The sequence below is a fragment of the Benincasa hispida genome, chromosome 11 (genome assembly GCF_009727055.1).
Source record: "Benincasa hispida cultivar B227 chromosome 11, ASM972705v1, whole genome shotgun sequence".
Lineage (NCBI taxonomy): Eukaryota > Viridiplantae > Streptophyta > Magnoliopsida > Cucurbitales > Cucurbitaceae > Benincasa > Benincasa hispida.
In genome coordinates this window covers 44,571,263-44,594,997 of record NC_052359.1, presented here as the reverse complement: position 1 = coordinate 44,594,997, position 23,735 = coordinate 44,571,263, and the positions used below count along the sequence as shown (strand labels likewise).

Here is a 23,735-nt window from a genome sequence, read left to right as displayed (position 1 = left end):
TAGTTAGAAGAACCTGATTTTCAGAAGATTGCCAATGATGTGAATAAGGGCATCGGGTTGACTTTCAAATGAGAACAGATAGTGTACTAGAAAAGGAGGGGAGAATGTGTGTGCCTAACAAGCTACAACTTAAATAAGCCATTCTAGAGGAAGCACATAGTTCCGCTTATGCCATGCATCCAGGTAGCACCAAGATGTATAGAACTTTGAAGAAATCTTACTGGTGGCCTGGGATGAAGAGAGACATAGTAGAATATGTGGACCGATGTATAGTCTGTCAACAAGTAAAACCTGAGAGACAAAGACCAGCAGGATTACTCAATCCACTTCCAGTGCCTAAGTGGAAGTGGGAGCATGTGACAATGGACTTTCTATTTTGTTTGCCTAAGACACCTTCAGAGCTGTCTCTTATACACATCTAGATGTGTATAAGAGACAGATCCACTCCCAGTGCCTAAGTGGAAGTGGGAGCATGTGACAATGGACTTTCTATTTTGTTTGCCTAAGACACCCTCAAAATTTGATGGCATTTGGGTAATAGTCGATAGACTAACTAAGACGGCTAAGTTCATACCAGTAAAAGTTACTTTTACACTAGACCGTCTAGCTAAGATTTATATGGATTGGATAATCAGTCAATATGGAGCTTCAGTGTCAATAGTTTCGAATCGAGACTTGAGGTTCACTTCAAAATTTCTGCCTAGTTTACAGAAGGCTATGGGCACTAAATTGCATTTCAGTACGACTTTTCATCCGCTAACAGAGGGATAGTTGGAAAGAACTATACATACATTGGAAGACATGTTAAGAGCTTGTGTACTACAATCCAAAGGAAGTTGGGATACACACCTACCGTTGATTGAATTTGCCTATAACAATAGCTACCATTCTAGTATCGAAATGGCTCCTTATGAAGCATTGTACGGCCGACCTTGCAGGACTCTAGTATGTTGGAACGAAGTCAGAGAATGACAATTACTGGGTTTAGAATTAGTTCAACAAACAACGGAGAATGTGAAACTTATCAGGGATAATCTTAAAGTGGCTCGTGATAGACAGAAGCGCCACGCTGATAAACGAAGAAGAGAACTAGAATTTGAAGTTGGAGAACGGGTATTTCTCCGACTATCTCCATGGAAAGGAATTCTCTAGTTTAAGAGGAAAGGGAAGTTAAGTCCACGATACATCGGACCATATGAAATTGTGGAACGAGTTGGTCCAGCAGCTTATAGGTTGCAGTTGCCGATGGAGCTAGCTCGTATTCACGACGTATTTCATGTGTAGATGCTAAGGAAATATGTGCCTGATCCTATGCACATACTAGCAACACAACCGGTACAGCTCAAAGAAGATTTATCTTACGAGAAAAAGGCCATCGAGATTTTGGACAGGAAAGATCAGGTACTCAGAAATAAGACGATTCCTTTTGTGAAAGTGTTATGGCGTAATCATGGGATCGAGGAAGCAACCTGGGAACCTGAAGAGCACATGAGGAAGAGATACCCTTAACTTTTTAAATGACATATCAGGTAAATTTCGAGGACAAAATTTCTTTTAAGGGGGAGATGACTGTAAACCCCAAACTTAGGTTCCTTAGATAAACATGTTTAGCCAAAGGGATGTTATATTACATATTTATTAAGTAGAAATTCATGTTGTTTATAGGGATTATGAAGGAAGGGAAGGAAAATATATTAATGAAGAAACTCAATCATTAGTCTGGTTAGAGGCACTAAGTAAGGGGTGATATGGTAATCTACTCCTTGAATTCAGGAAGCGGCAGAAAGATTAAAAGGGGAAATGAAATTTCAAAAGCATGGTTTCGGCAATTGACAAGAGAAGATCTAGCAAATTTGAGCCATTTGAAAGCTGGGAGAATCTAGTTCTCAAGGTTGTCCTGCTGAAGAAAGATTGCAAGAGGAGAAGAACAAAAGTAAGAATTTGCAGAAGAGGCAGAACAACGGATTAATCAGGGCCTAAGGTGAAGTTTGGAAGTTCCAAGCCAAACTATAAGGAATTCTGGGCTGAAATTTTAAGGTAAGATATTAACTCAAATCTAAACAAGTTTGTAGAAGGAATTTTCTTGAAAAGTGCTCTGGATTTTGAGTTATGAATTTTTGAATTTATAATAGGGGATTGGTGCATAAGTAGACAGTTGCTTGTGAAGAGCAAGCAAGTAGTTCATCGTGGAGAATTTTAGCGAGATTTGTGCATGAGGATCTCGCTTATAAAGGAAATCTCGCTGATTTTGCAAGGAGGATCTCACTCTAAGGGGAAATCTCACTAGGAATTGAGGTGAGTATCGCTAAAAATTTCATAGAAAAAGCTTGATGTCACTTTAAAGGATCTCGCTGGTATCGCTCTAGAGGATCTCGCTGGCATCGCTTTAGAGACATTTGCTTGAGTTTATTCATTGTCATATTTACATGTTTATAGTGATGCTACGCTTGTTGCTTTATGATTCTATAGTCACTCACTGAGCTTTTAGCTCACAGAATTTCTGTGTTTTCCCTTTTCTGGTAGCGGTTAGTTTCCTCAAGGTTGATCCTGCTACTGCTTGCCACCGAAAGACTCGACTTTTCAAAAGACTTATGTTGATTATCTGTTTATGTACACATGTTTTGAGAGGGACTAGGGCTTCTGTAGGAATGTTTGGTCCACCTGTGAATATATATATGTATATATATATTTATCCTATAAAAGTAATGTCTTGGCTGTATGCATGTATTTATGTAACCTTTGTAGAACCTTAAGAGAGGTTAGTTGTTTGCGTATATTACTAATCAGATGAATGGTTAGTATTTAGATTTGAAGGCTTGGGTGGTGAGTGTTGGCAGTAGGGCTAATAAATACCACGGTCATATCCTCTTCCAGAATAAAAGGGTAATTTGGGAGGGGGTTGTGACAAAAGCTTTCCTCTCCACTACATCCATACGCCGACAAACACAAGTCTCCGATCGGGATCTATGTCAAGACGTTGACACTCTTTCCGTATTTGTTTCTATTCTTTAATTCATCTTCTGTGTTCATCTTCTTTAATCCCTCATTCACAATCATATATCAAACGATTATATTTAGAATTAAATGTTATCATCGTCATCATTATCGTCTCTCTATCCCTTTCCGTACATTTATCATCCATTTTCTCCATGATGTGTTCTTAATCCCCTATGTAAAAAGGGAGAATTAAGCGAGTGAGTTAATCTGTGTTAAGGTAATCAATTAAGTTTAGCTAAAGCATGCTCGACGACATCTTCACCTGTGAGAGCAGAAGTGAAGATGTTATTCCGCCTATCGAGAGAAGGTTGGAAGAATGCGTTAACTAAAGCGAGAAGTATTTTCAGAGATGGAAACAACCTTGCGTTCATCACATTTATCTCTGTTTCACCATAGACGTATGGGAACACGGCCGATCATTGAAAGGTGTACGCCAAGGGAAAATCTTAGTTGCGTCCTCAACGTGATTGATGAACTTGCGATGTTTTTACTCTTTACTCATTCTTTTTTTGCCTCATTCATAAGACTTGCCATCGTATTCATAGATTCTTTTGTACAACTTCACAGCCAGTCCTCGACTCCCGTATCATAGTAGTTTAGAAATTTACTTTATCAACACATTTTACTTTCAACGTATGTTATATTTCTGCAAAACCAAAATTCTTTATTCTTTATTATAACCGGTCACATATATCATATTAGTATCGCATTTAATGACAACAATCCCCGTGTTCGACCTCGGATCATTATGAGAAACTTGTGTTGGAATTATACTTGGTTTCAGCACAAGGAAACTTGTGACACACACTACTTCATCGCATACTACGAGCATATCACTATCAACGCATACACTTAGAACGTAGTATCGCATAATATCTTTATCGCAAAGCACTTGAGCGCATATAGAGCACTTTCATTCATTCATTAGTGCAATAGTTGGGGACATGAACTTGCATTACATTCATATTCATCATTGTCCATATGCTTAAAGATTAAAGATAAAGAAAGAATAATTTTTTTTTCGTTACAAGTTTATGGCAACATGAGCTTGTATGATTCATCCATCAGTAGTGTGCATAAGCGATACAAAACATACACAACATAAAACAAAAAAAGCATACATATTCGTATCCGCACAGAACCCTTTTGCTCAATCTCTGACTTAGTCAAGAGAGCTACCCTTTTGCTCAATCTCTGACTTTAAATACCTACATGCACGTAGTTATAACTAAGTACTATCATACCTTAGGTGCTTCTGCTCAGATACCTTCTTAAATGTCCCTCAGTATCGAGCTACTCGGATACCTTCTCAAATGTCCCTTAGTATCGAGCTTCAAGTAAAACTAGTCATACTATGACTTCCTCTTTAAAGCATGTAAAGCAATACACACAGAAAACATGTCTTTAAAGATACTAATGCATGCTTTTTGTATTTAAACACACATAAATAGTTTTTCAATAAACTTTCATACATTGCATGCATTTAAAACATAACTCATGGTTTACTTGGAATTTACTTTGTAAAACTAGCTAGCATGAGAATAATCTTTCTTAAAACATGGTTTCTTTAAAACATTGTAAATATTTAGTCACTCACAACTTTTAAAACTACTCCTCAAGGGTCGATATGCTTCTAACGCTAGTGTCAATCCTGTGGACACAAAAGCATATATTAGCTACTAGCATCAGTCTCCCTTTTGAGACTAACCCTTAAGTAAGCCTTGCATTTAGCCTTCCTCTAAAAGACTTTCACTCAACGCATACCTTGCTGTAGGTTTAAAACTTAGGAATTTCCTTGAGACTTTGGCTCATGCAATGCTTCCAACCGCTCCTCAAAAATGCATCACCACTTATGCAACCAACACTTTTCTCTAAGTGTTCCTTCAACTGCACATGGTCATCCCCAAGGCTGCTATTTTTGGGGTTGATGCCCTAAAGTCTCATGTCCTGTAGTTTGTAAACAGTTTGTACGAACGCTTGTGTTGTTAATATATGATATTTACTTCACATCTTGTATTTTGCTCAGTTGCTTGTTTTATTTGCTTTACCACAAACCAATAAACATAAAAGCCCTGGTTATCTGTATGTGACTCAAACATGTATGTGGTGACATACAAGTGGATCATGTCTTGAGTGATAACCGAAATGGTCTGTAGTATATGGATATAGGAGGGAAACCTTATCCTGGTAATGCTACGGACGCAACCCGCTTTGTGGAATGGTCACAAATGTTGTGACTTGTCACAGATGGTCTGATCCTAATCATTCAGTGTTTGGGATATGTGAGCGGGGGCGTCCTTATATACAAAGATTTGTATAAGACCTGACCACGAAGTATTAACGTTTCGTTATATAACATCATTCATGACCAAGACTTCACTTCACTAGGATGACCATAGGTAACATGACCTGAATTCTGATTGAGTTGGGAAAATCCTGCCATTGAGGACGGTCCTTTGATTTGTATGGGTGCGAATGGCCAGGTTAACGAATCAAAACCTACCATTTTGGGGATTCGTCTGATTGAGAGATGGAACTTAACTACACAAGAAGATGGATACTTCCTTCCCCGAGGCAGGGGTAAGTAGATAGATAACTCTCTTAAAGACTTTGATTCTGGGCTTGAACGATGTGGCGCCACCACACTTTCTCTTGGTGTTGAGAGATGTTCACACATAGTTTGGACTATGATTGTATGTTCATTAGAGTATCAATGGTACTTAAGAAGTGAGATGTAACTATAGGGGAAAAACAGTAATTTGGCCTAGCTGTACTTACGAGATCTGTGAAGGGTCATCGTACTCATGATTGGTTATATCCGATGGACACAGAAATATATTTGTGGGTAAGAAGAGTTCAGTTGTTGGTCTTTAGTGGAATGCCTGACAGTTAAACAGATGGTGGATCTCGTAGCTAAAGAGTTTATTGTCAGCATATTCACGAAATGTTGGAGCTTCGAGCCACAGCTCCATTAGGTCCCCTGGGTAGCTTAGATAAAGTCAGAGAACCACTGTATGGGTTAATTTGAAATGTTCAAAATTGACAAGAAGAAGTTCGATTATATATGATATAATTGTCTAAATGTATGAGATACATTAATTGTGAGGAATTAGATATAATATGAATTTATATCAAGTAGAGGAGAAAATACTAAAGTAGATATGTGATATCAAACTATAGGATAAAAATATAATATGATTATATTTATTAATTAATTAGTTGATTAATTATATGATAATTAATCCAAATTTCACGTTCGGACGTGGGTTAGTGGGGCAATGTCGGTTATTGCAACCGATGAATTAAAATGAAAATAGTTTTCATTTTGTTCGATCGCCCAAAAGAATTCATGAGCGCGCGTTGGAGAATCGAGAACGATCACTTAAAGAATCGAGAGCCTATACAATAGTCACCTTGCGCCTGAACGATCGTCCTCCTCGCACCTAAACGATCGCACACTATTTCCGACACGATCACATAGCTTCTCTAAACAATCGTATAGTGTGCCGATTTTGCTAAAAAATCGTATACCTTTTCCTAAACGATTGTTTAGTAAAACCTACACGATCGTGTAGCTCCTCCTAAACGATAAGCATTTCTGCTATGCGATAGCATCTTTTTCCGTCCCACTTGCTTATCGCCTACACGATTCGTATTTCCTCCTTCTTCTACCAAATTCACCAAAGACCATGCTTTAGGTTCTCACTCCGAGAATACCCGAGGCTCTTTACTGGTGGTGTCGTCCCCATGGTGTTCGTGTTCATGCGGTTGTTCGTGCTGCTATTGTTGATGCTGCTGCTGGGTGTTGGTAGATCGCTTGGAGGGTTCCGCTGCATTGAGTTTCGAAGATTGAAGGTTGTCTTCAATTGGTATGGAACTCTCTCTCTTGTTATTTTGTTGTTTATAGCATGCTGATAATTAGTGTTTGTTTGCATAACTATTCGTATGAATGTATAATGTTGGTCGGTCATTGTGAGATCGGAGCGATCTGAACGCGCTCATGGAACTCTTTGGTAAGATATCCTTCAATTGGTATTAAAGTTAGGTTCTGATACTCCGATTTCATCTGTTGCAACGAAATGAGATTTACATTCATGGTGGGTGCATTTCTACACTGATTTAATGGTTAAACTTGTTGTGGATGTGCGGATTAATGGATGTTTTCGGGATTATTAGCCTCAGTTTGATTTAGGTCCTTTTACATTTGCGATTATTTGTAAAGGCCCCTGTGTTTTTGGGCATTAATAATCGTTATCGAGTCTGTATTCAAAGTTTTTTTTGAAGTTTTGAGTCGTTCATCGTCGAAGGGCAAGTGTTGCGGTTCTTTGAAGAAGGAGGCGATCTAGGGTTGATCGCATCATGCAGAAGATGTGCTACGCGATCACTGTTGATCGCATCGTAAAGATGATGGAGTACGTGATTGCTGATGAATGCATTGGTTAAACGATGGGGGTATGGGATCAAGAGTTGATCGCATCGTGTTTGACGATCGGGTACGCGATCGCTGAGTATCGTGTCGTGTAGACGATGAGATACTCACGGATCATTTAAAGCACGCACGCTAAACGATCGTTTAGGTCAGAAAGCTTCATCGCTTAGTAACTGACTAAACAATCACTTAGTAATGCACAGTAAATCGTTTACCTGTCGTCGCACTACGCGATCGCATAGACGATCAGGCTTCGCAACCTCGTCATCGTCTACGCAATCGTTTAATTATGCTTCTATCGTCTAGTGCACGCTGAACGATTGTCTACCTACTGGAGTTTACTACACAATGAAGACCACCTGGAGGTTCAAGACCCGGTTCGCTTATGAACCAGCTTACTCGATAAAAAATGTAATAGATAGGGGTTTTTCAATCCAGTTTTTGTAAAGGTTCATCCTGGTCCATTAATCCTTTATTTATTACATGTGATGTACGTTTTTTATATGTCATATGGTATGCACATGTAGTAAATCCCACCTTAGGTTATGCAATGGTCATGTATCATCTCTTTATTGTAACTGTTATAATTTAGAGAAGTATGAGTTAATTCTGTAAGAGCATGCTCATGTATCGTGTAATATAAGAGTCATATTTATGCATGCATAAAAAGCATTGACATGCATCATCTTTATATTATAATTGTTATAGTATAAGGGTGAATGATAGCATGTTTGTTTGGTTGTTACGCGTTATATAAAAGTTATATATAGTAATGACCGAACAATGCATGAAGCATGACACATAGGTTACTTTATAATTGTTATAAACACCTCATTGTGCACAATGTTTTTAGTTGTTTCTTTTTAAAAGTTAAAAAGAAATTAGAACTAAGAGAAATAAGAAAGACATGCATGCTTACTTAGGTTTAATTCATGGTTTTAAAGTGTTTAAACTTGGATCACATAGACCTAAGATCACAGTTCTAATACGATTAGTAACCCTAAGGCTTTAATCTTTTAATCAGTTTAATAGGATTAAATTGGCTAATAAAAGGTTAAAGTGTAGTAAATCTATCTATAAGGGACCTTTTATCTAAGGCGGGTTCTGTCTAGGTTGGGGTATTTAAGCTGACGGAAATGTAACACCCCTACCTAGGAACTTACCTGGAAAGGTGAATTAGATAGATTTGATGCATGCATGCAAGTTAAGGACAATCCATTAATGTGTTTAAATGTGACTACTTGAACTGATATTTCATAGACAAACGTTGTTTATGAGTAGAGTTTAAAATGACGACTTAGAGTAAAAGCCAGATTGTCTAGGTTAATGAATCCCTAGGTAGAACATTCAGTGGGAGGTACTTGGGGCATAAAATGCTTCACTTAAACCTTTCACGTTTCTCCTAAATAGTCCACACCGTGAGATCTTCCCTCGGCCTTGCGACACCTTTGGCGTGTCCCCTCAACAGATGGTGTTTGGGTATGTCAATAGCAAGGTGGATGGAGAGAGTGTTCATAGTAAGTGGGAGCGGGAAGTGCGACAACATATCCCTCGGTCTCCCTCGTTAGGTTGAATAAAGTTACTGCGCATCGCCTCGAGGCACCCTGGGAGTGTCCCCCTAAAGGATGGCAGTTTTGCGCGTTTCTTTATTTGATCTCCTGTAAGAGGATAAGGTAACTTAGTCTTTTCTCCTAATCTGCTTCTTCCTTACGGTGGGCTCATTAGGGCGGGACTCTGGCACAAAAAATGAGGGGTTACACTTACGCAAAATAGTTAAAGGTTAACGATTTTGGACCGAAAAATGGTGGCTGTTGGGTTCAGTTTCAAGAGGTTGTTCTGCCTAATGGTTGAGAATGTCTCATCGCACCAAAAGGGCAACTGATCACCCCACCGGTGATGTTTGTCCTGCCTTACTGGGGCATCATTGCAAAATAGAAGTCTATAACTTAGGGTACTTGAAACTGTTTTGCAAAACTAATTGGTTTAAAAGTGGTTTAGCAAAAACTAATAAAGTTTTGTTCGTATTTTCAGCAACATTTTCAAAATGGCAAAAGCCATATTAGCATTGCTAAGCACTGAAAAACTTACTGGCGATAATTTCGCAACATGGAAACACATGATCACGACGATCCTGATCTTCGAGGATCTCATGCTCGCTCTCACGGAGGCTTGTCCTCCTATTCCGACTCCGAATGTCGCTCAAAATGTTTAGGAGGAACGATGGACAAGGGCGAATGAGAAGGCCCGAGCCTACATATTGGCAAGTATTTTAGAAGCCTTGGCCAAGAAACATGAGCCTATGGTCTCAACGCGTGAGATTATGGAGTCCCTGTAGAGGATGTTTAGACAACCGTCTGAACAGCTTATGCACGAGGCTCTTAAATGCATATTCAACTCCAAAATGGAAGAAGGCACCTCTGTTCATGAACATGTGCTAAACATGATGGTCCACTTTAATGTGGCGGAGTTGAATGGGTCTACCATCGATGAGGGCAACCGGGTTAGCATAATCCTGCATTCTTTGCCGGAGAGCATCCTGCACTTTGTTAGCAATGTGATTCTTAACAAAGTGAAATACAACCTTACAACTCTCCTCAACGAGTTGCAGACATACCAATCTTTACTGAAAAGTAAGGAGAGGCAGAAGGGTGAGGCAAATGTTGCTTCATCCTCCAGGACGTTTCATAGAGGTTCGACCTCAGGAACGAAGTCTACATTTTCCACTTCTAACTCTGCAAAGGGGAAGAAGAAGAAAGGTGGTAAGGGAAAAGGGAAGGCACCTGCTAACCCACCACCTGTCGCCCCAAGGAGGCGTCCACAGGTTGCTAAGGAAAAGTGTTCCACTACAACCAAGATGAACACTGGAAGAAGAACTGTCCTCAGTATCTGAAAGAGAAGAAAGTAGCCAAGGCTAAGGCCTTAACCGATAAAGGTAAATGTGATTTACTTGTGCTTGAAACTTGTTTAGTGGAGAATGATGATTCTGCCTGGATAATTGATTCAGGTGCCACTAACCATGTTTGTTCTTCTTTTCAGGAGATTAGATCTTGACGATAGCTGGAGGCTGGTGAGATGACAATTCGAGTAGGCACTGGGCACGCCGTCTCAGCTGTGGCAGTGGGAGGACTCCAGTTAGCTTTACAGAATAGGTTTCTTGTTTTAAATGATGTATATATTGTTCCTGAACTAAAGAGGAACCTTATTTCTTCAAAGTGTTTATTGCAATGTAAATATACTATCTCTTTTAATGTGGATAAAGCGTTTATTCATAAAGATGGTGTTTTTATTTGCACAGAAATTCTGGAATCAAATTTATATGTGCTAAGGTCGTTAGCCATTAATTCCCTCCATTATACTGAATTGTTCAGAACTGTCGTAACTCAATCAAAACGTCGACGAATTTCTCCAAAAGAAAATACTCAACTTTAGCATCTTCATTTAGGGTACATCAATCTCAATAGGATTGAGAGATTGGTGAAGAATGGACTTCTAAGTGAGTTAGAAGAAAATTCATTACCAGTGTGCGAATCTTGCCTTGAGGGTAAGATGACTAAACGACCTTTTATTGGAAAAGTTTATAAAGCCAAGGAGCCTCTTAAGTTAGTACATTCTGACCTTTATGGTCCTATGAATGTGCGAGCCCGAGGTGGCTATGAGTATTTTATCAGTTTTACTAATGATTACTCTAGGTACGGGTATGTTTATCTTATGCAACGGAAGTCTGAATCCTTTGAAAAGTTCAAAAAGTTCAAGGTTGAAGTTGAAAACGATTAGGTAGACGGATTAAAACACTTCGATCAGATCGAGGTGGAGAGTTTTTGGACTCGACATTCCAGGACTATTTGATAGAACATGGAATCATTTCCCAACTTTCAGCACTGGGTACACCTCAGCAGAATGGTGTAGCGAAGAGGAGAAATAGGACCTTGTTTAACATGGTTTGCTCGATGATGAGTTACGCTTCCTTATCGGAGTCGTTTTGGGGTTTCGCAGTGGAGACTGCGGTATATATACTCAATTGTGTTCCCTCCAAGAGTGTTGCAAGAACACCTCTAGAGTTGTCGAACGGGCGTAAAGCTAGTTTACGTCACTTCCGCTTGTGGGGTTGCCCTGCACATGTGCTTGAGGCTAATCCTAAGAAGTTGGAACCATGGTCGAGGTTATGCCTCTTTGTAGCTACTTTAAAGGTACACGAGGGGTTTATTTTTATGATCCGATGGAAAATAGGGTGTTTGTTTCAACAAATGCTACTTTCCTGGAGGAGGATCATATAAGGGAGCATAGTCCACAAAGCAAAGTCGTGTTGCGTGACCTTTCCAATGAAACTACTAAAACTTCAACAAGAGTTGTTGAAGAGCCTGTAACATCAACAAAAGTTGTTGATGGGAGTTCATCCAGTAGGTCGGTTTTACCTCAAGAGTTGAGGGAACGTGGACGTAGTGAGAGGGTTGTGAACCCACTCGTTTGCTATCTGGGTTTCATGAAAATCCTTGTTATGGTAGCAAATGGCGACGTTGAGGATCCGTTGTCTTATAAGAAGGTAATGGAGGATGTTGACCGGCATGAATGGGTCAAGGCCATGGATCTGGAGATGGAGTCGATGTATGATGACTAAAATTAGGGTGAACGCAATTATACGATGCATGTCTTAGGTTATGCATTAGTTCTCATGCGTCGGTGGTCATGCGTTGGACTATGTAATATGCGATTACGAATGTATGCGATGACCATATGTTCCTGTCACAAGTTTTCTTGCGCTCACGCCAAGTATAACGTGAATGCAAGTTTCTCGGGTGATCCGAGGTCAAACTCAGGGACTTGTAGTTAAATGTATACAGTGATGTGTTTACGGCGGATGAATAAAAGAATGCATAGTAAAATGCATGGAAAAATAGATAAAATGTGAGGATGTCTTCATCGCAACTTTAAGCTTGATCGCAAGGGCAACCCCAGCCAACATAAGCTATGCGATCATACTACACACACTTGAGCCTAATTCTAGGACGCATGCGATGTATATGCGATAGTGCCGAGAAGCCTATTTCTAAGCCTCCATAACCCGCTCCCGTGCTCTTGTCGCATAAGCATGATAGCCACATACCACCGTATCCTACTTCTGGACGCATGCAATATCCTATCCATAGGGTGCATATGCTGTGTAATAGCAAACAGAGCTTACCTCTAAGTTTCCTGATAACTTGTAGAAATACAAGTTATTTATACTGCTTTATTTAGATATTACGGTTAAAAAAGAAGAAAGTTACATCAATTGTATAGAAATGGGCTAAGAAATACAATAATTATAAGTTGTCGTCAATACACCCACTTAAACATTGCGATGGTAAAAAGAATATTTCAAGTCTCTTTTGCAGGAAATCCAGTCACCGTATGCGTTCATGGCTCAAGAGAAAAAGATTAACGCATTTACGTCGCATTGTGCCCATAATTCAGGAATGAATGGACGATCAGCGCAATGACGGCACATGCGACAATCGATCCAGAGCTGAACTTCAATTGCATGCGGTAATAAAAACAACACCGCATGCGAGCACACGATCGAAAGATGCAAATGAGCAACGCAATCGCAGAGGATTTTGACACGTGTACAACTAACCATTGTGCATTTTCGACGGACTGATTGCATAACAGAACGAATATTTATTCCATCATTTTCGGAATTTCCATAACAATAAAGTGGGGACCACAACTCAGAGAGTCAAAGCTTTCATCTATAAATAACCTCAAAGAATTCACTGAAGGATATACTTAATACGGGGGATAATTGATACGAGGCTATTGAGAGAGAGGCTGATCTGAGTGCTGATCGGAGAAGATTCGGGAAGAAAAGAGGCAAGGCCGAGAGGTGAGTCTCAGGGCGAATCATTCTAAATCCCCGCCATGAAGCTCTGTACCTAGATCAACTCTACCGGTTGAGCAAGCTTGAGAGGAAAACTCATCCTTCCGTTCACTTCATCTATGCCGGCAAGCAACCTCTCCATCCAGATCGGTGTTAAGACATTGGCACTCTTCTGTATCTGTTTCTAACTTTTATTCATCAATTGTACTTCATATTCTTAGTCTAAATCATTCACAACCATTTATCAGACGCTTGATTTTATAATTAATTGTCATGATCATTCTCATTTCCACATTTCTGTCTATTTCTGTTCCTCCATTAATCTCTCTTTCCACGATGTTTTCTTAATCCCTTGGTAATTAATATGAATTAAACAAGTAACTTAATCTATGCTAAAGAAATAAAGATGTTTAGCTAAAGCTTGCTAGACGACATCTTCATCTGTGAGAGCAGAAGTGAAGATGCCATTCTGATCTGTCGAGAGAAGGTTAGAAGAATGCGTTAACTAAGAGAAGTACTTCCAGAGATGGAAGCAACCTTGCGTTCACTACGTTCATCCCTGTTTCACCACAGAGATGTGGGAAATGCGGACGATCACCGAGAGGTGTACGCCAAGGGAAAGCGGAACCGTACTTATATCTTTGACGCAATTAAGGAACTTGCGATGTTTATGTTAATTATCCTTTCTCTTTCTTCTTCGCACATAAGCCTTGCCACCGCATAACACGATCTTTGTATATTCTTCACAATCAGTCTCAACCTCGGTATTTTGTATCATGTAACCTGCATCTTGTATCATCATAGCTTAGGTTTATTTTACCGCACTTTACTTTTATCACAATTTAATTCATTATCGCATTTTTATCGCTTATCTTTACTTTACTACATAATTTACTATATCGCATTTTTAAATACCTGTACACACAACTTTTATTAAATTGAAAAACCCTTGATCGCATATATCACGAATATAATGCAATTAACCTAAAAAAATCTCTGTGTTCGACCTCGGATCACACCGAGAAACTTGTGGTGGAATTATACTTGGTTCCAACGCAAGGAAACTTGTGACAATGCATAGTATACTACAAGATTCTCATAAATAATGCATATCTAGAAGTAGTATCACATAAATAAAGTGTGTCTAAATAAGCATAACATAGCATCCACATTCCATTTCCATGAGCTTGTATGATCCATCATTCATCACAATCCATATGCATATTTAGAATCGCTGCATCTTAAGTGTTGTATGACATAAGAAGATAAATTTTATGCTTATAAGTTTATGGCATCATCGCATTTTATGTCATCAAGTTTATGACATCATCGCATTCTTAAAGACTAAAATTATGTCATCAAGTTTATGGCGCCGTTGTTGGGGATTGGTTAACAGTTATTGTTTAGTATGTTTGTGGTATTTTTCAGGACAAATCTCTTTATACTGGCTGTTCAACGTAGAGAGCAATCTGACGGCTTATGAGTACTGAAGTAATCCAGAAATTCTAAGCAGACCCATAGATCAAGTGTATTATTCGCGTAAAATCACATCAAGGCCGAATTAAGCGGTGAAAAGGCATGGCTAATCATAATGAGGCACTCGCAGGGAATCAAAGGGAAAATTGGCCAGTGCAAGATTCCATATTTCTTGCTGTTGACCGCAACGTTCCAATGAGAGAATATGCGGTGCTGGATTTCTACAACTTCTCACCAGGGATCTCAAGACCAGCGGTTGAGGAGAATGTAAGCTTTGAAATCAGACCAATTGTGTTGCAGATGATTCAGAATGTGGGACAATTCAGAGGATTGCAAGGAGAAGACCCACATATGCATTTAACGAATTTCATAGACCTGTGCAGCGCATTCTCCATGCCTGGTGTGACTCAAGAAAGACTTAGGTTATATCTTTTTCCGTATACATTACGGGACAAAGCAAAGAGGTGGGCTCAGTCGTTAGAGCCGGATGAGATTAAAGCATGGGAACAGTTGGTTGATAGGTTTATGAAAAGATTCTTCCCTCCAGCCATCAACGCAAGAAGATGGAGGGATGTGTTGAATTTTGAGCAAAAGGGTTATGAAACTTTGAGCACCGCTTGGGTGCGTTTCAAACAATTAGTGAAGAGTTGTCCGCATATCAGAGTTCCCGATAGCATTCTAATGGAGACATTTTACAATGGCTTAGATCAATCAATGCAAGCAGTAGTTGATGCCACCGCAGTAGGAGGATTAATAGATAGATCATAACGGAAGCCAAGAGCATATTAGATCGCATCTTGTGACATTCTGATGAGTGGATTGATACCGGGTTTGAGGAAAGTGGTCTAGAACAAGNCAAGAGCATATTAGATCGCATCTTGTGACATTCTGATGAGTGGATTGATACCGGGTTTGAGGAAAGTGGTCTAGAACAAGAAAGAGTAGAAAGTGCCGATGTGTCAACTGATACAATGAGCACACTGGTAGATCAAACGACCACGATGACCTCTCTCCTTCAGACGGTGGCTAATCAACAGAGAAATCTCTCTCAAGGTTCAACGCAAGTTAATGCGTTGACGCATGTGGCCGCAATGAATTGCGTTCAATGTGGAGAGGGACATCCAATAGAAGTCTGCCCGTGGAATCAACAGGCCGTATATTCTGTCTATTGAGTCATTTGGCAACATCTACAACTCTGGTTGGTGGGATCACCTAACTTTAAGTAAGGATGGGAATCACAACCAGAGGAACCATAGTTTCTATCAGAATAGTTATTAAGGGGATCGAGGCAACCTTCTAGTCTTCATTAATCCGGACTGTAGCCCAAGTAACTCTCAAAATATACCACCCTATGACCAACCGTTCTTATATGATACCTCTTGCAGTACCTCGTCTCTGGAGACTTCACTGAAGCATTATATCGAAAAGAGTGAGGCAATTAGACAATCGCAAGCTGACTCCCTTAGAGGTTTGGAAGAGCAAATTGAATAGCTTACAATTGAGTTGAAAAATAAAATGGCTGGTACGCTGCCTAGCAGTTCAAAAGTATCGGGGCCACGAGGTAAAGAGCAATGTCATGCAGTGACATTGAGGAGTGGTAAAACAACAGCCCTTGTGCTACCAGTACCAGACCAAACAACAAGGCTAGTAGATCTAACTGTCGATGATGACCAATCAGCCAGTAGTGGATTACCAGTTCAAAAGTACACCTACAAAAGATGAAGCTCCTCAAGACTTGAATTCTGAATCAACGCAACCCCCAGCTAACAAAACACAACAAGAACAAGACCTCACCAAACAACCAACTCAACAAGAAGTAAGGTGGGATCCTCCACCTTTCCCATACAGGCTGAAGAAGAAAGATGATAGCAAGTAATTCCAGAGGTTCCTGGACGTTCTTCGACAGCTACACAGCAATATTCCCTTAATAGAAGCTCTGGAACAGATGCCGAGCTATGTAAAATTTCTCAAGGATATTCTTGCTAATAAAAGAAAGATCGGGGAAAATGAAACGGTTGCACTAACATATGAATGTAGTGCACTGTTTCAAAACAATATCCCCACCAAAATGAAGAACCCTAGGAGTTTTACATTGCTCTGCTCAATAGAAGGGAAGAAGGTCGGGAACGCGCGGTGCGATTTAGGGGCGAGCATAAATTTAATGCCCTTATCGATCTTTAAGAAGCTCAATATCAGCAACGCAAGACCAACCACGATCACACTACAGTTGGCCGATAGATCGATAACACATCCTGAGGGAAAGATAGAGGATGTACTCGTGCAAGTGGATAAGTTTATCTTCCCGATGGACTTTATCATATTGGATTACGAAGCTGACAGAGAAGTACCTATCATCTTGGGTCGCCCATTTCTCGCAACACGGCGAGCATTGATTGATGTGCAAAAAGGAGAACTCACCATCAAAGTTGACGATCAGGAAGTGAAGTTCAACATTTTCAATGCGTTGAAGTACCCAAGTGATATGGAGAATTGCCAATATATTGAGGAACTACGGAAAGAACCTTGGCACGAGCCCCCGAAAGAATTGGAGGAAGAAGAATTTGAAATCGATGCAATATGGGAGGAGGATTGCGCTGCAATTCAAGTTGAATCAAATTTTGAACCACTCAAGTTATCTGAACGAACTTCACAACACATTAAGCCATCTTTGGAAGAACCATCCGTGCTAGAGTTGAAGCTGTTTCCTATGCACCTCAATTATGCTTACTTAGGAGGTAACAATACGTTACTGGTTATCATTTCTGCATTGCTGAGTAAGGAGAAAGAAGACGCACTTATACAGATCCTGAGGAATAACGCAAAGACTTTAGGATGAACCTTGGTAGACATTCGAGGAATCAGCCCCTCGTACTGCATGACAAGATTCGTCTGGAAGAAGAAAAGACAGGATCGATAGAAAGGCAACGATGCTTGAACCTTGCTATGAGGGAGGTAGTGACGAAGGAAATAATGAAGTGGCTGGATGCAGGTGTGATCTACCTGATATCTGATAGCAGCTGGGTGAGCCCAGTGCAATGTGTTCCGAAGAAAGGGAGGTTGACAGTCGTCACTAATGACAAGAATGAATTAATTCCCACAAGAATGACCACGGGGTGGAGAATCTGCATGGATTATCGCAAGTTAAATTTGGCCACTAAAAAGTACCACTTCGCACTCCCGTTCATTGATCAGATGTTAGACAGACTTGCTGGGAATGAATTCTTCTGTTTTCTGGATGGCTATTCAGGGTACAACCAAATATCAATTGTGAACCTCGAATCCCAATTTCTCTACTTGAGTATGTTCCCTATTGAGATTAGTGTGATGAGTAGGTTGATGTGGAAACTAGGGTGAAATGGTAGAGAAAAGAGTTGAAATTAGAAGAAAATGAAAATTTGGAAGGTTAATTTTTGGGGAGAATTTTGGAAATTTGGCCAAGTATAGAATTTTGTGTGTTAGAGTGGTGTTGATGCGTTGGAAGAGTTGTAGGTGAAGGCATGCGGTTGAAGAAGGAAAAAGAAGATGATGTGTTGGAAGGCACACAAGTAGACGAGGCATGCATGGAAAGAAAACCATGCGTCGAGCAACCTCGGCCAGCGCCCAGGCCATGCATCGAGCAGCCTCGGCCAGCGCCCAGTAGCCCCGGCCGGACGCATGCGTCGAGTGAATATGCCCATGCATTGAGTGCAGTATCGAGCGGCCACGGCCGTGCATTGAGCGCACTACTGAGCGGCCACGCCCATGCGATGAGCACCCTGTCGAGCAGCCATGCCCTGCATCGAGGTGCCCTGCCATGCAGCCAAGCGCGAAGCCCATGCCATGTGCCCATGCAGCCGAGCGAGCGAGCGATGGCCAGCACACGCCGTACACCCATGCATCGAAGCAGCACCCCCATGCACCTAAGCCCCCAACCAAGCGTCAAGGCGTCGCGCGCAGCCCATGCAGCAAAGCACGCCCATGCGTCAAGTGGCCAGCACCCCATGCGTCGAGCGGCCAGCCCATGCAGCGCGCCTATGCGTTGGTGGCCAACACCATGCGCCCATGCCAAGCAAGCCGTGCGAGTGAGCTATGCGTCAAGAATGGACGGTCACCCTTTGCGTTGGTGATGGTTAGCTCCTTGCGATGGCTAAGTTGAATTTTCATGATAGTGGATTGGCTTGCTATGCATTGAGTAGAGGCTATGCGTTGCTTATGGACTAGGCGTTGAGCAACCAAGAGTTGGACGCATACAAGGATGAAATCATCAGGATAACATCATCAAAACCATGTGTCTTCTTGGAAGGAAAGCCTTAAGCCTTAAGAATTTGAGGTGGTGGCATCAGATTGGAGGCCCATGCATTGGCAACATGGGAAGAAGACACTTAGCTTTCGATGACCACAACATTGCGTTGATGAGATGAGAAGGAGACACTTGGCCATGCAACCAAGTAGGTGGTGTCAACTCCGAAGAAGGTTTGGATGCCTATAAATAGTGCCATGAGACTTCATTTTTAGATCACAATTCAGAATACTGTAAAAAGAGTGGGAGAGTGAAGCAAACCTTTCGTTAGAGCCAAATCCATGCGTTAGTCATAGAGGACGCATTGGACAGTGAGGTCTGAAGAGGATGCATCAACTTGGGACGAAGAGTTCTCCCAATTTACTTGTGAGTTTGGAGTGATTCTAAAGCCACCTGAAATCTCTAAAAGTCTAGTTTTCAGGGTAGGGCTGCCGGAAGAAAATCTCGAAGGGATCGGGCTAGAAACTGAGAAGAAGATAGAAGGGTCAGGTTGTCGGATCAGTCTGGGCCAGTCTTGAAGATCTTGTGATTCCGGCCAAACCATGAGAAGTTCTGAGCTGACATTTTAGAGTAAGCTTCCCGAGACATGTTAAAATATGTTTGTAGAAGGAAGTATCTCAAAATAAGGTCCAGAACTATGAGTAATATAAGCTGAAAATTGAATCTGGATTCTAGGGGTGAAAAGGGAGCCCGAGGTAGAAAATGGAGCCACTAGAGTGAAAAGCTCCTAAGCAATCAAGGTGAGTGGCTAAAACGTTTTGACTAAAACATTTGCTTAAAATGTTTGATTACAAAGTGTTATAGAAAGTATGTTTTAAAGAAGATTATTCTCATGACAGCTAGTTTTACAAAGTGATTTCCAAGCAAGCTATGAATTATGTTTTAAATGCATGCATGAGTGAGAAGTTTGTTAAAAAGCTATTTATATGCGCAACATGCATTAGTACCTTTAAAGCCATGTATTTATATGTGTTATACTTTATATGCTTTAAAGAGAAAGTCATTTATGACTAGTTTTACTTAAAACGCGATACCGAAGGATATTTAAGAAGGTATCCACCCAACTAGATACTGATAGACATTTGAGAAGGTATCTATTGGTACTGAAGATGTTTGAGAAGGTACAAACCAACCAGATACTGAAGGACGTTTGAGAAGGTACAAACCAACCAGATACTGAAGGACGTTTGAGAAGGTATCTGAGCAGAAGTACCTAAGGTATGACGGTACTTAGTATGGCCACGTGCACGTAGGTAGAGTTAGAGATTGAGCAAAAGGGTTCTCTCTTGACTAGTAGTAGGTGTTGGGATTGTTTTTACCCACAATAGGGTTATCCTCAACTGAGAAATAGTTTTACTGTTTTATGATTAAAACAACTTTATATGTTCATGCTTAGAAAATGTTTATACTACAGTACAAGTACTGTAGAAGCTTATATTTAAGTTAAACTCTTTATTGAGATTTTGCATGAGAATTAATTATCTTTCTTAAGTCACTCACTGGGTGCAAGCTCACCTCGTTTTCAAATGTTGTTCTCTCCCCCCCTCCCCCCCCCCCCCAGGTAGCGGTCAAATCCTCTGAAGATAACTCTGTATCTGCTTGCCACTAAAGGAATTAAGATATTTGTAACCCGTCAGTCTTAGGTGGTTATTGTTAATATTGTACAACAATGTTATTGTTTATATAGAGACTAGGGTTTTTGGGGTTTTTGGGACTTGTGAATCTAGTATTGTAATGACTCTAAATTGTATGTAATAAATTTTGGACCTTATATGAGTTTTTATATTGGTATCAGAGTTATTCTGCAATAGTTAGTAAGTATAAGTGTTAGCCACAGAGTTGATAACTGCTGCAGTCACGCCTTTTCCTAGGCTAAGAGGGTGGTCTGGGCGGGTGTGACAGCCTTAGGGTAAAATTTTTTCAAGGGAAAGGGGGGGGGGCAAAAAAAGGTTTTTTATGGTAAAAACCTGGGCAGAAGGGTTGAGTATAAAAGTTGAGGTTGATACTCAGCTTGGTATCAGAACATAAGTTTCTTGGAAGGTTAAAGAGTTAGCTGATACCAGCTGGTATCAGAGCAAAGGTTATACGGTGAACTTTGGAAAGGTTTGAGCTAGCATAAGGTTAATTGGGTGAAGGAAAGGAGTTCATGCATTAGATAAAGTCCCATAGATAAGTCCTAACATTGTGTACACCTAATTAATGTAGGCAAAGATGCTGAGAAAGTGGCAAACGAACCAAGCAGACTGAGAGGAGAGGAATATATGACTTTACCAGCGGAGGTTCTGAGTGAGATGAACCCAGACCCGAAAAGGGGAAAAAGAGTTAAAGACTTATGATAGCAGTAGGAAGTAACTTTCTGCAAACGAGTCGAGTACACCAAGGGTAGGTGTAGAACCCCGGATGGGGGATCGAGTATTCGATAGAATCACTCAAAGATTGGCGGTGAGTGTAGGATCGATTCAAAACGATCCAGAAAAGAAATTCGACGTCGAGAGGCTGAAAGCTTTAGAAGCACAACGTTCGATGGAGCCACAAATCCTGTAGATGTCGAGATCTGGTTAGATTTGATTGAGAAATGTTTTAAGGGTATGAGGTGCCCTGAGGACCATAAGGTCGAGTTAGCGGCATTCTTACTACAAAAAGAGGCTGAGAAATGGTGGAAAGTGATAGAGGCTAGAAGGGGTAGTTCAGAAACTATGACTTGGTCTGAGTTCAGACAAGTATTTGAGGATAAATACTACCCTAGTTCTTTTAAAGAAGTGAAGAGGGAGGAATTCCTTAGGCTAACTCAGAGAGTGATGACGGTTGCTGAGTATGAACAAAGATTTACTGAGTTATCTCAGTATTCCCTTCCGATCATCGTGGAAGAGAAGGAGAGGTGTAGGAGATTTGAGAATGACCTAAGAAGAAAAATACGTACACCCGTTACCTCTGCATCCAATTGGGTGAATTTCACTCAGTTAGTTGAGACTGCTATCCGAGTAGAGTAGAGTGTAGCGAGGGAAGATGTACTCTAGCCAGGTGAAAGATAGTTTAGAATGCCTAGAGAAACGAGAAGTAAGAGATTTAGATCCCCGTTCTCTGGACAGTCGGGTAAAACCAGCTTTGGAGGCATGAGCCAGCAAAGTTCAAGTTGAAGGAGGTCAAGACCTGCAGCTGGATCGAGTGATAGATTGGTATCAGGTCGCGCTAGCGAGTCAGTAGCTAGTATAGGGAGGAAACCACCTTGTGTAAACTGTGGTAGATCTCATATAGGAGTATGTTATGGTAATAGGAATGTGTGCTTCTAGTGCAGACAAGCGGGGCATTTCAAGAGAGATTGTCCTCAACTAGGTCATGGAGCACAGAGTGAGCAAAGAAGAGTTACACAGATTGTAAACCAACCTAGAGCGACCGGAACTAGAGGTGATGGATTCGGTATAGCTAAGCAGAAAGGAGTAGCTGGACGACCCCAACAGCAGCAACAGCAGGGTAGAGTGTACGCTATGACACACCAGGAAGCGGAAGAGGCTTCAGATGTCGTAACTGTACGATAATTTTATGTAATCAATCCGCTTATGCATTATTTGATCCTGGTGCTACGCACTCATTCATATCTAGCATATGTGCATTACATATAGATAGAGTGACTGAGCGTATGAATGACGATTTGTTTATCTCTACGCCTATAGGAGATACTCTAGTGGTACATGAGTATTATAGGAATTGTGAAGTAATTCTTGGAAATCAAAGTTTATGGGTTGACTTGATTACATTAGAATTACTAGAATTTGATGTTATCTTAGGTATGGATTTCCTAAGTAAACAGTATGCCACTATGGATTGTTTTAAGAGAGAAATAGTGTATAGGAAACCAGGTGAAAAAGAAATAACCCTGATAGGAAGTAAAAGAATACTTCCAGGAAATTTAATATCAGTAGTGAAGGCTAGGAAGCTGTTGAGTAAAGGATGTAAAGCCTATTTAGCCTATGTAGCAGTTTCACAGGATAAGAAACTGAAACCTGAAGATGTACCTATGGTACAAGAATTCTTAGATGTGTTCCCTGAAGAGTTACCAGGCTTACCACCTGACAGGGAAATAGATTTCACTATTGAGTTAGTTCCGGGTACAACACCTATATCCCAGGCACCATATAGGATGGCACCAACGAAACTGAAGGAGTTAAAAGTTTAGTTATAGGAATTTGTAGATAAGGGGTACATTAGACCAGTGTATCGCCTTGGGGAGCGTTAGTCTTGTTTGTTAAGAAGAAAGATGGTACTCTTAGATTATGCATAGACTATAGACAGTTGAATAAAGTGACCATTAGGAATAAATACCCATTGCCTCGTATAGATGATCTCTTCGATCAGTTAAAGGGAGCCACAGTGTTCTCTAAGATAGATTTGAGATCAGGCTATCACCAGTTGAAGGTGAAAGGCACAGATGTTCCAAAGACTGCATTCAGAACTAGATATGGACATTATGAGTTCCTAGTAATGCCATTTGGATTGACAAATGCTCCTGCGGTATTTATGGACTTGATGAATAGGATATTTCATCATTATCTGGATCAGTTTGTGATAGTTTTCATAGATGATATACTAGTGTATTCTAGTAGTGCGGAGAAACACAAAGAACATCTGAGGATGGTGTTACAAATCCTAATGGAAAAAGAGTTATATGCCAAATTTAGTAAGTGTGATTTTTGGTTAAA

At 40.5% G+C, this 23,735-nt stretch overlaps 1 protein-coding gene across 1 annotated transcript; it reads left to right on the top strand.

Moving 5' to 3' along the window:
* Window positions 1-900: 900 nt before the first annotated feature.
* LOC120090710 lies at window positions 901-1,509 on the top strand. The gene is made up of 3 exons (XM_039048427.1): window positions 901-920; window positions 1,029-1,113; window positions 1,285-1,509. The coding sequence occupies exons 1-3, from the start codon at window positions 901-903 to the stop codon at window positions 1,507-1,509; spliced, it is 330 nt and encodes a 109-aa protein (XP_038904355.1).
* Window positions 1,510-23,735: the final 22,226 nt, after the last annotated feature.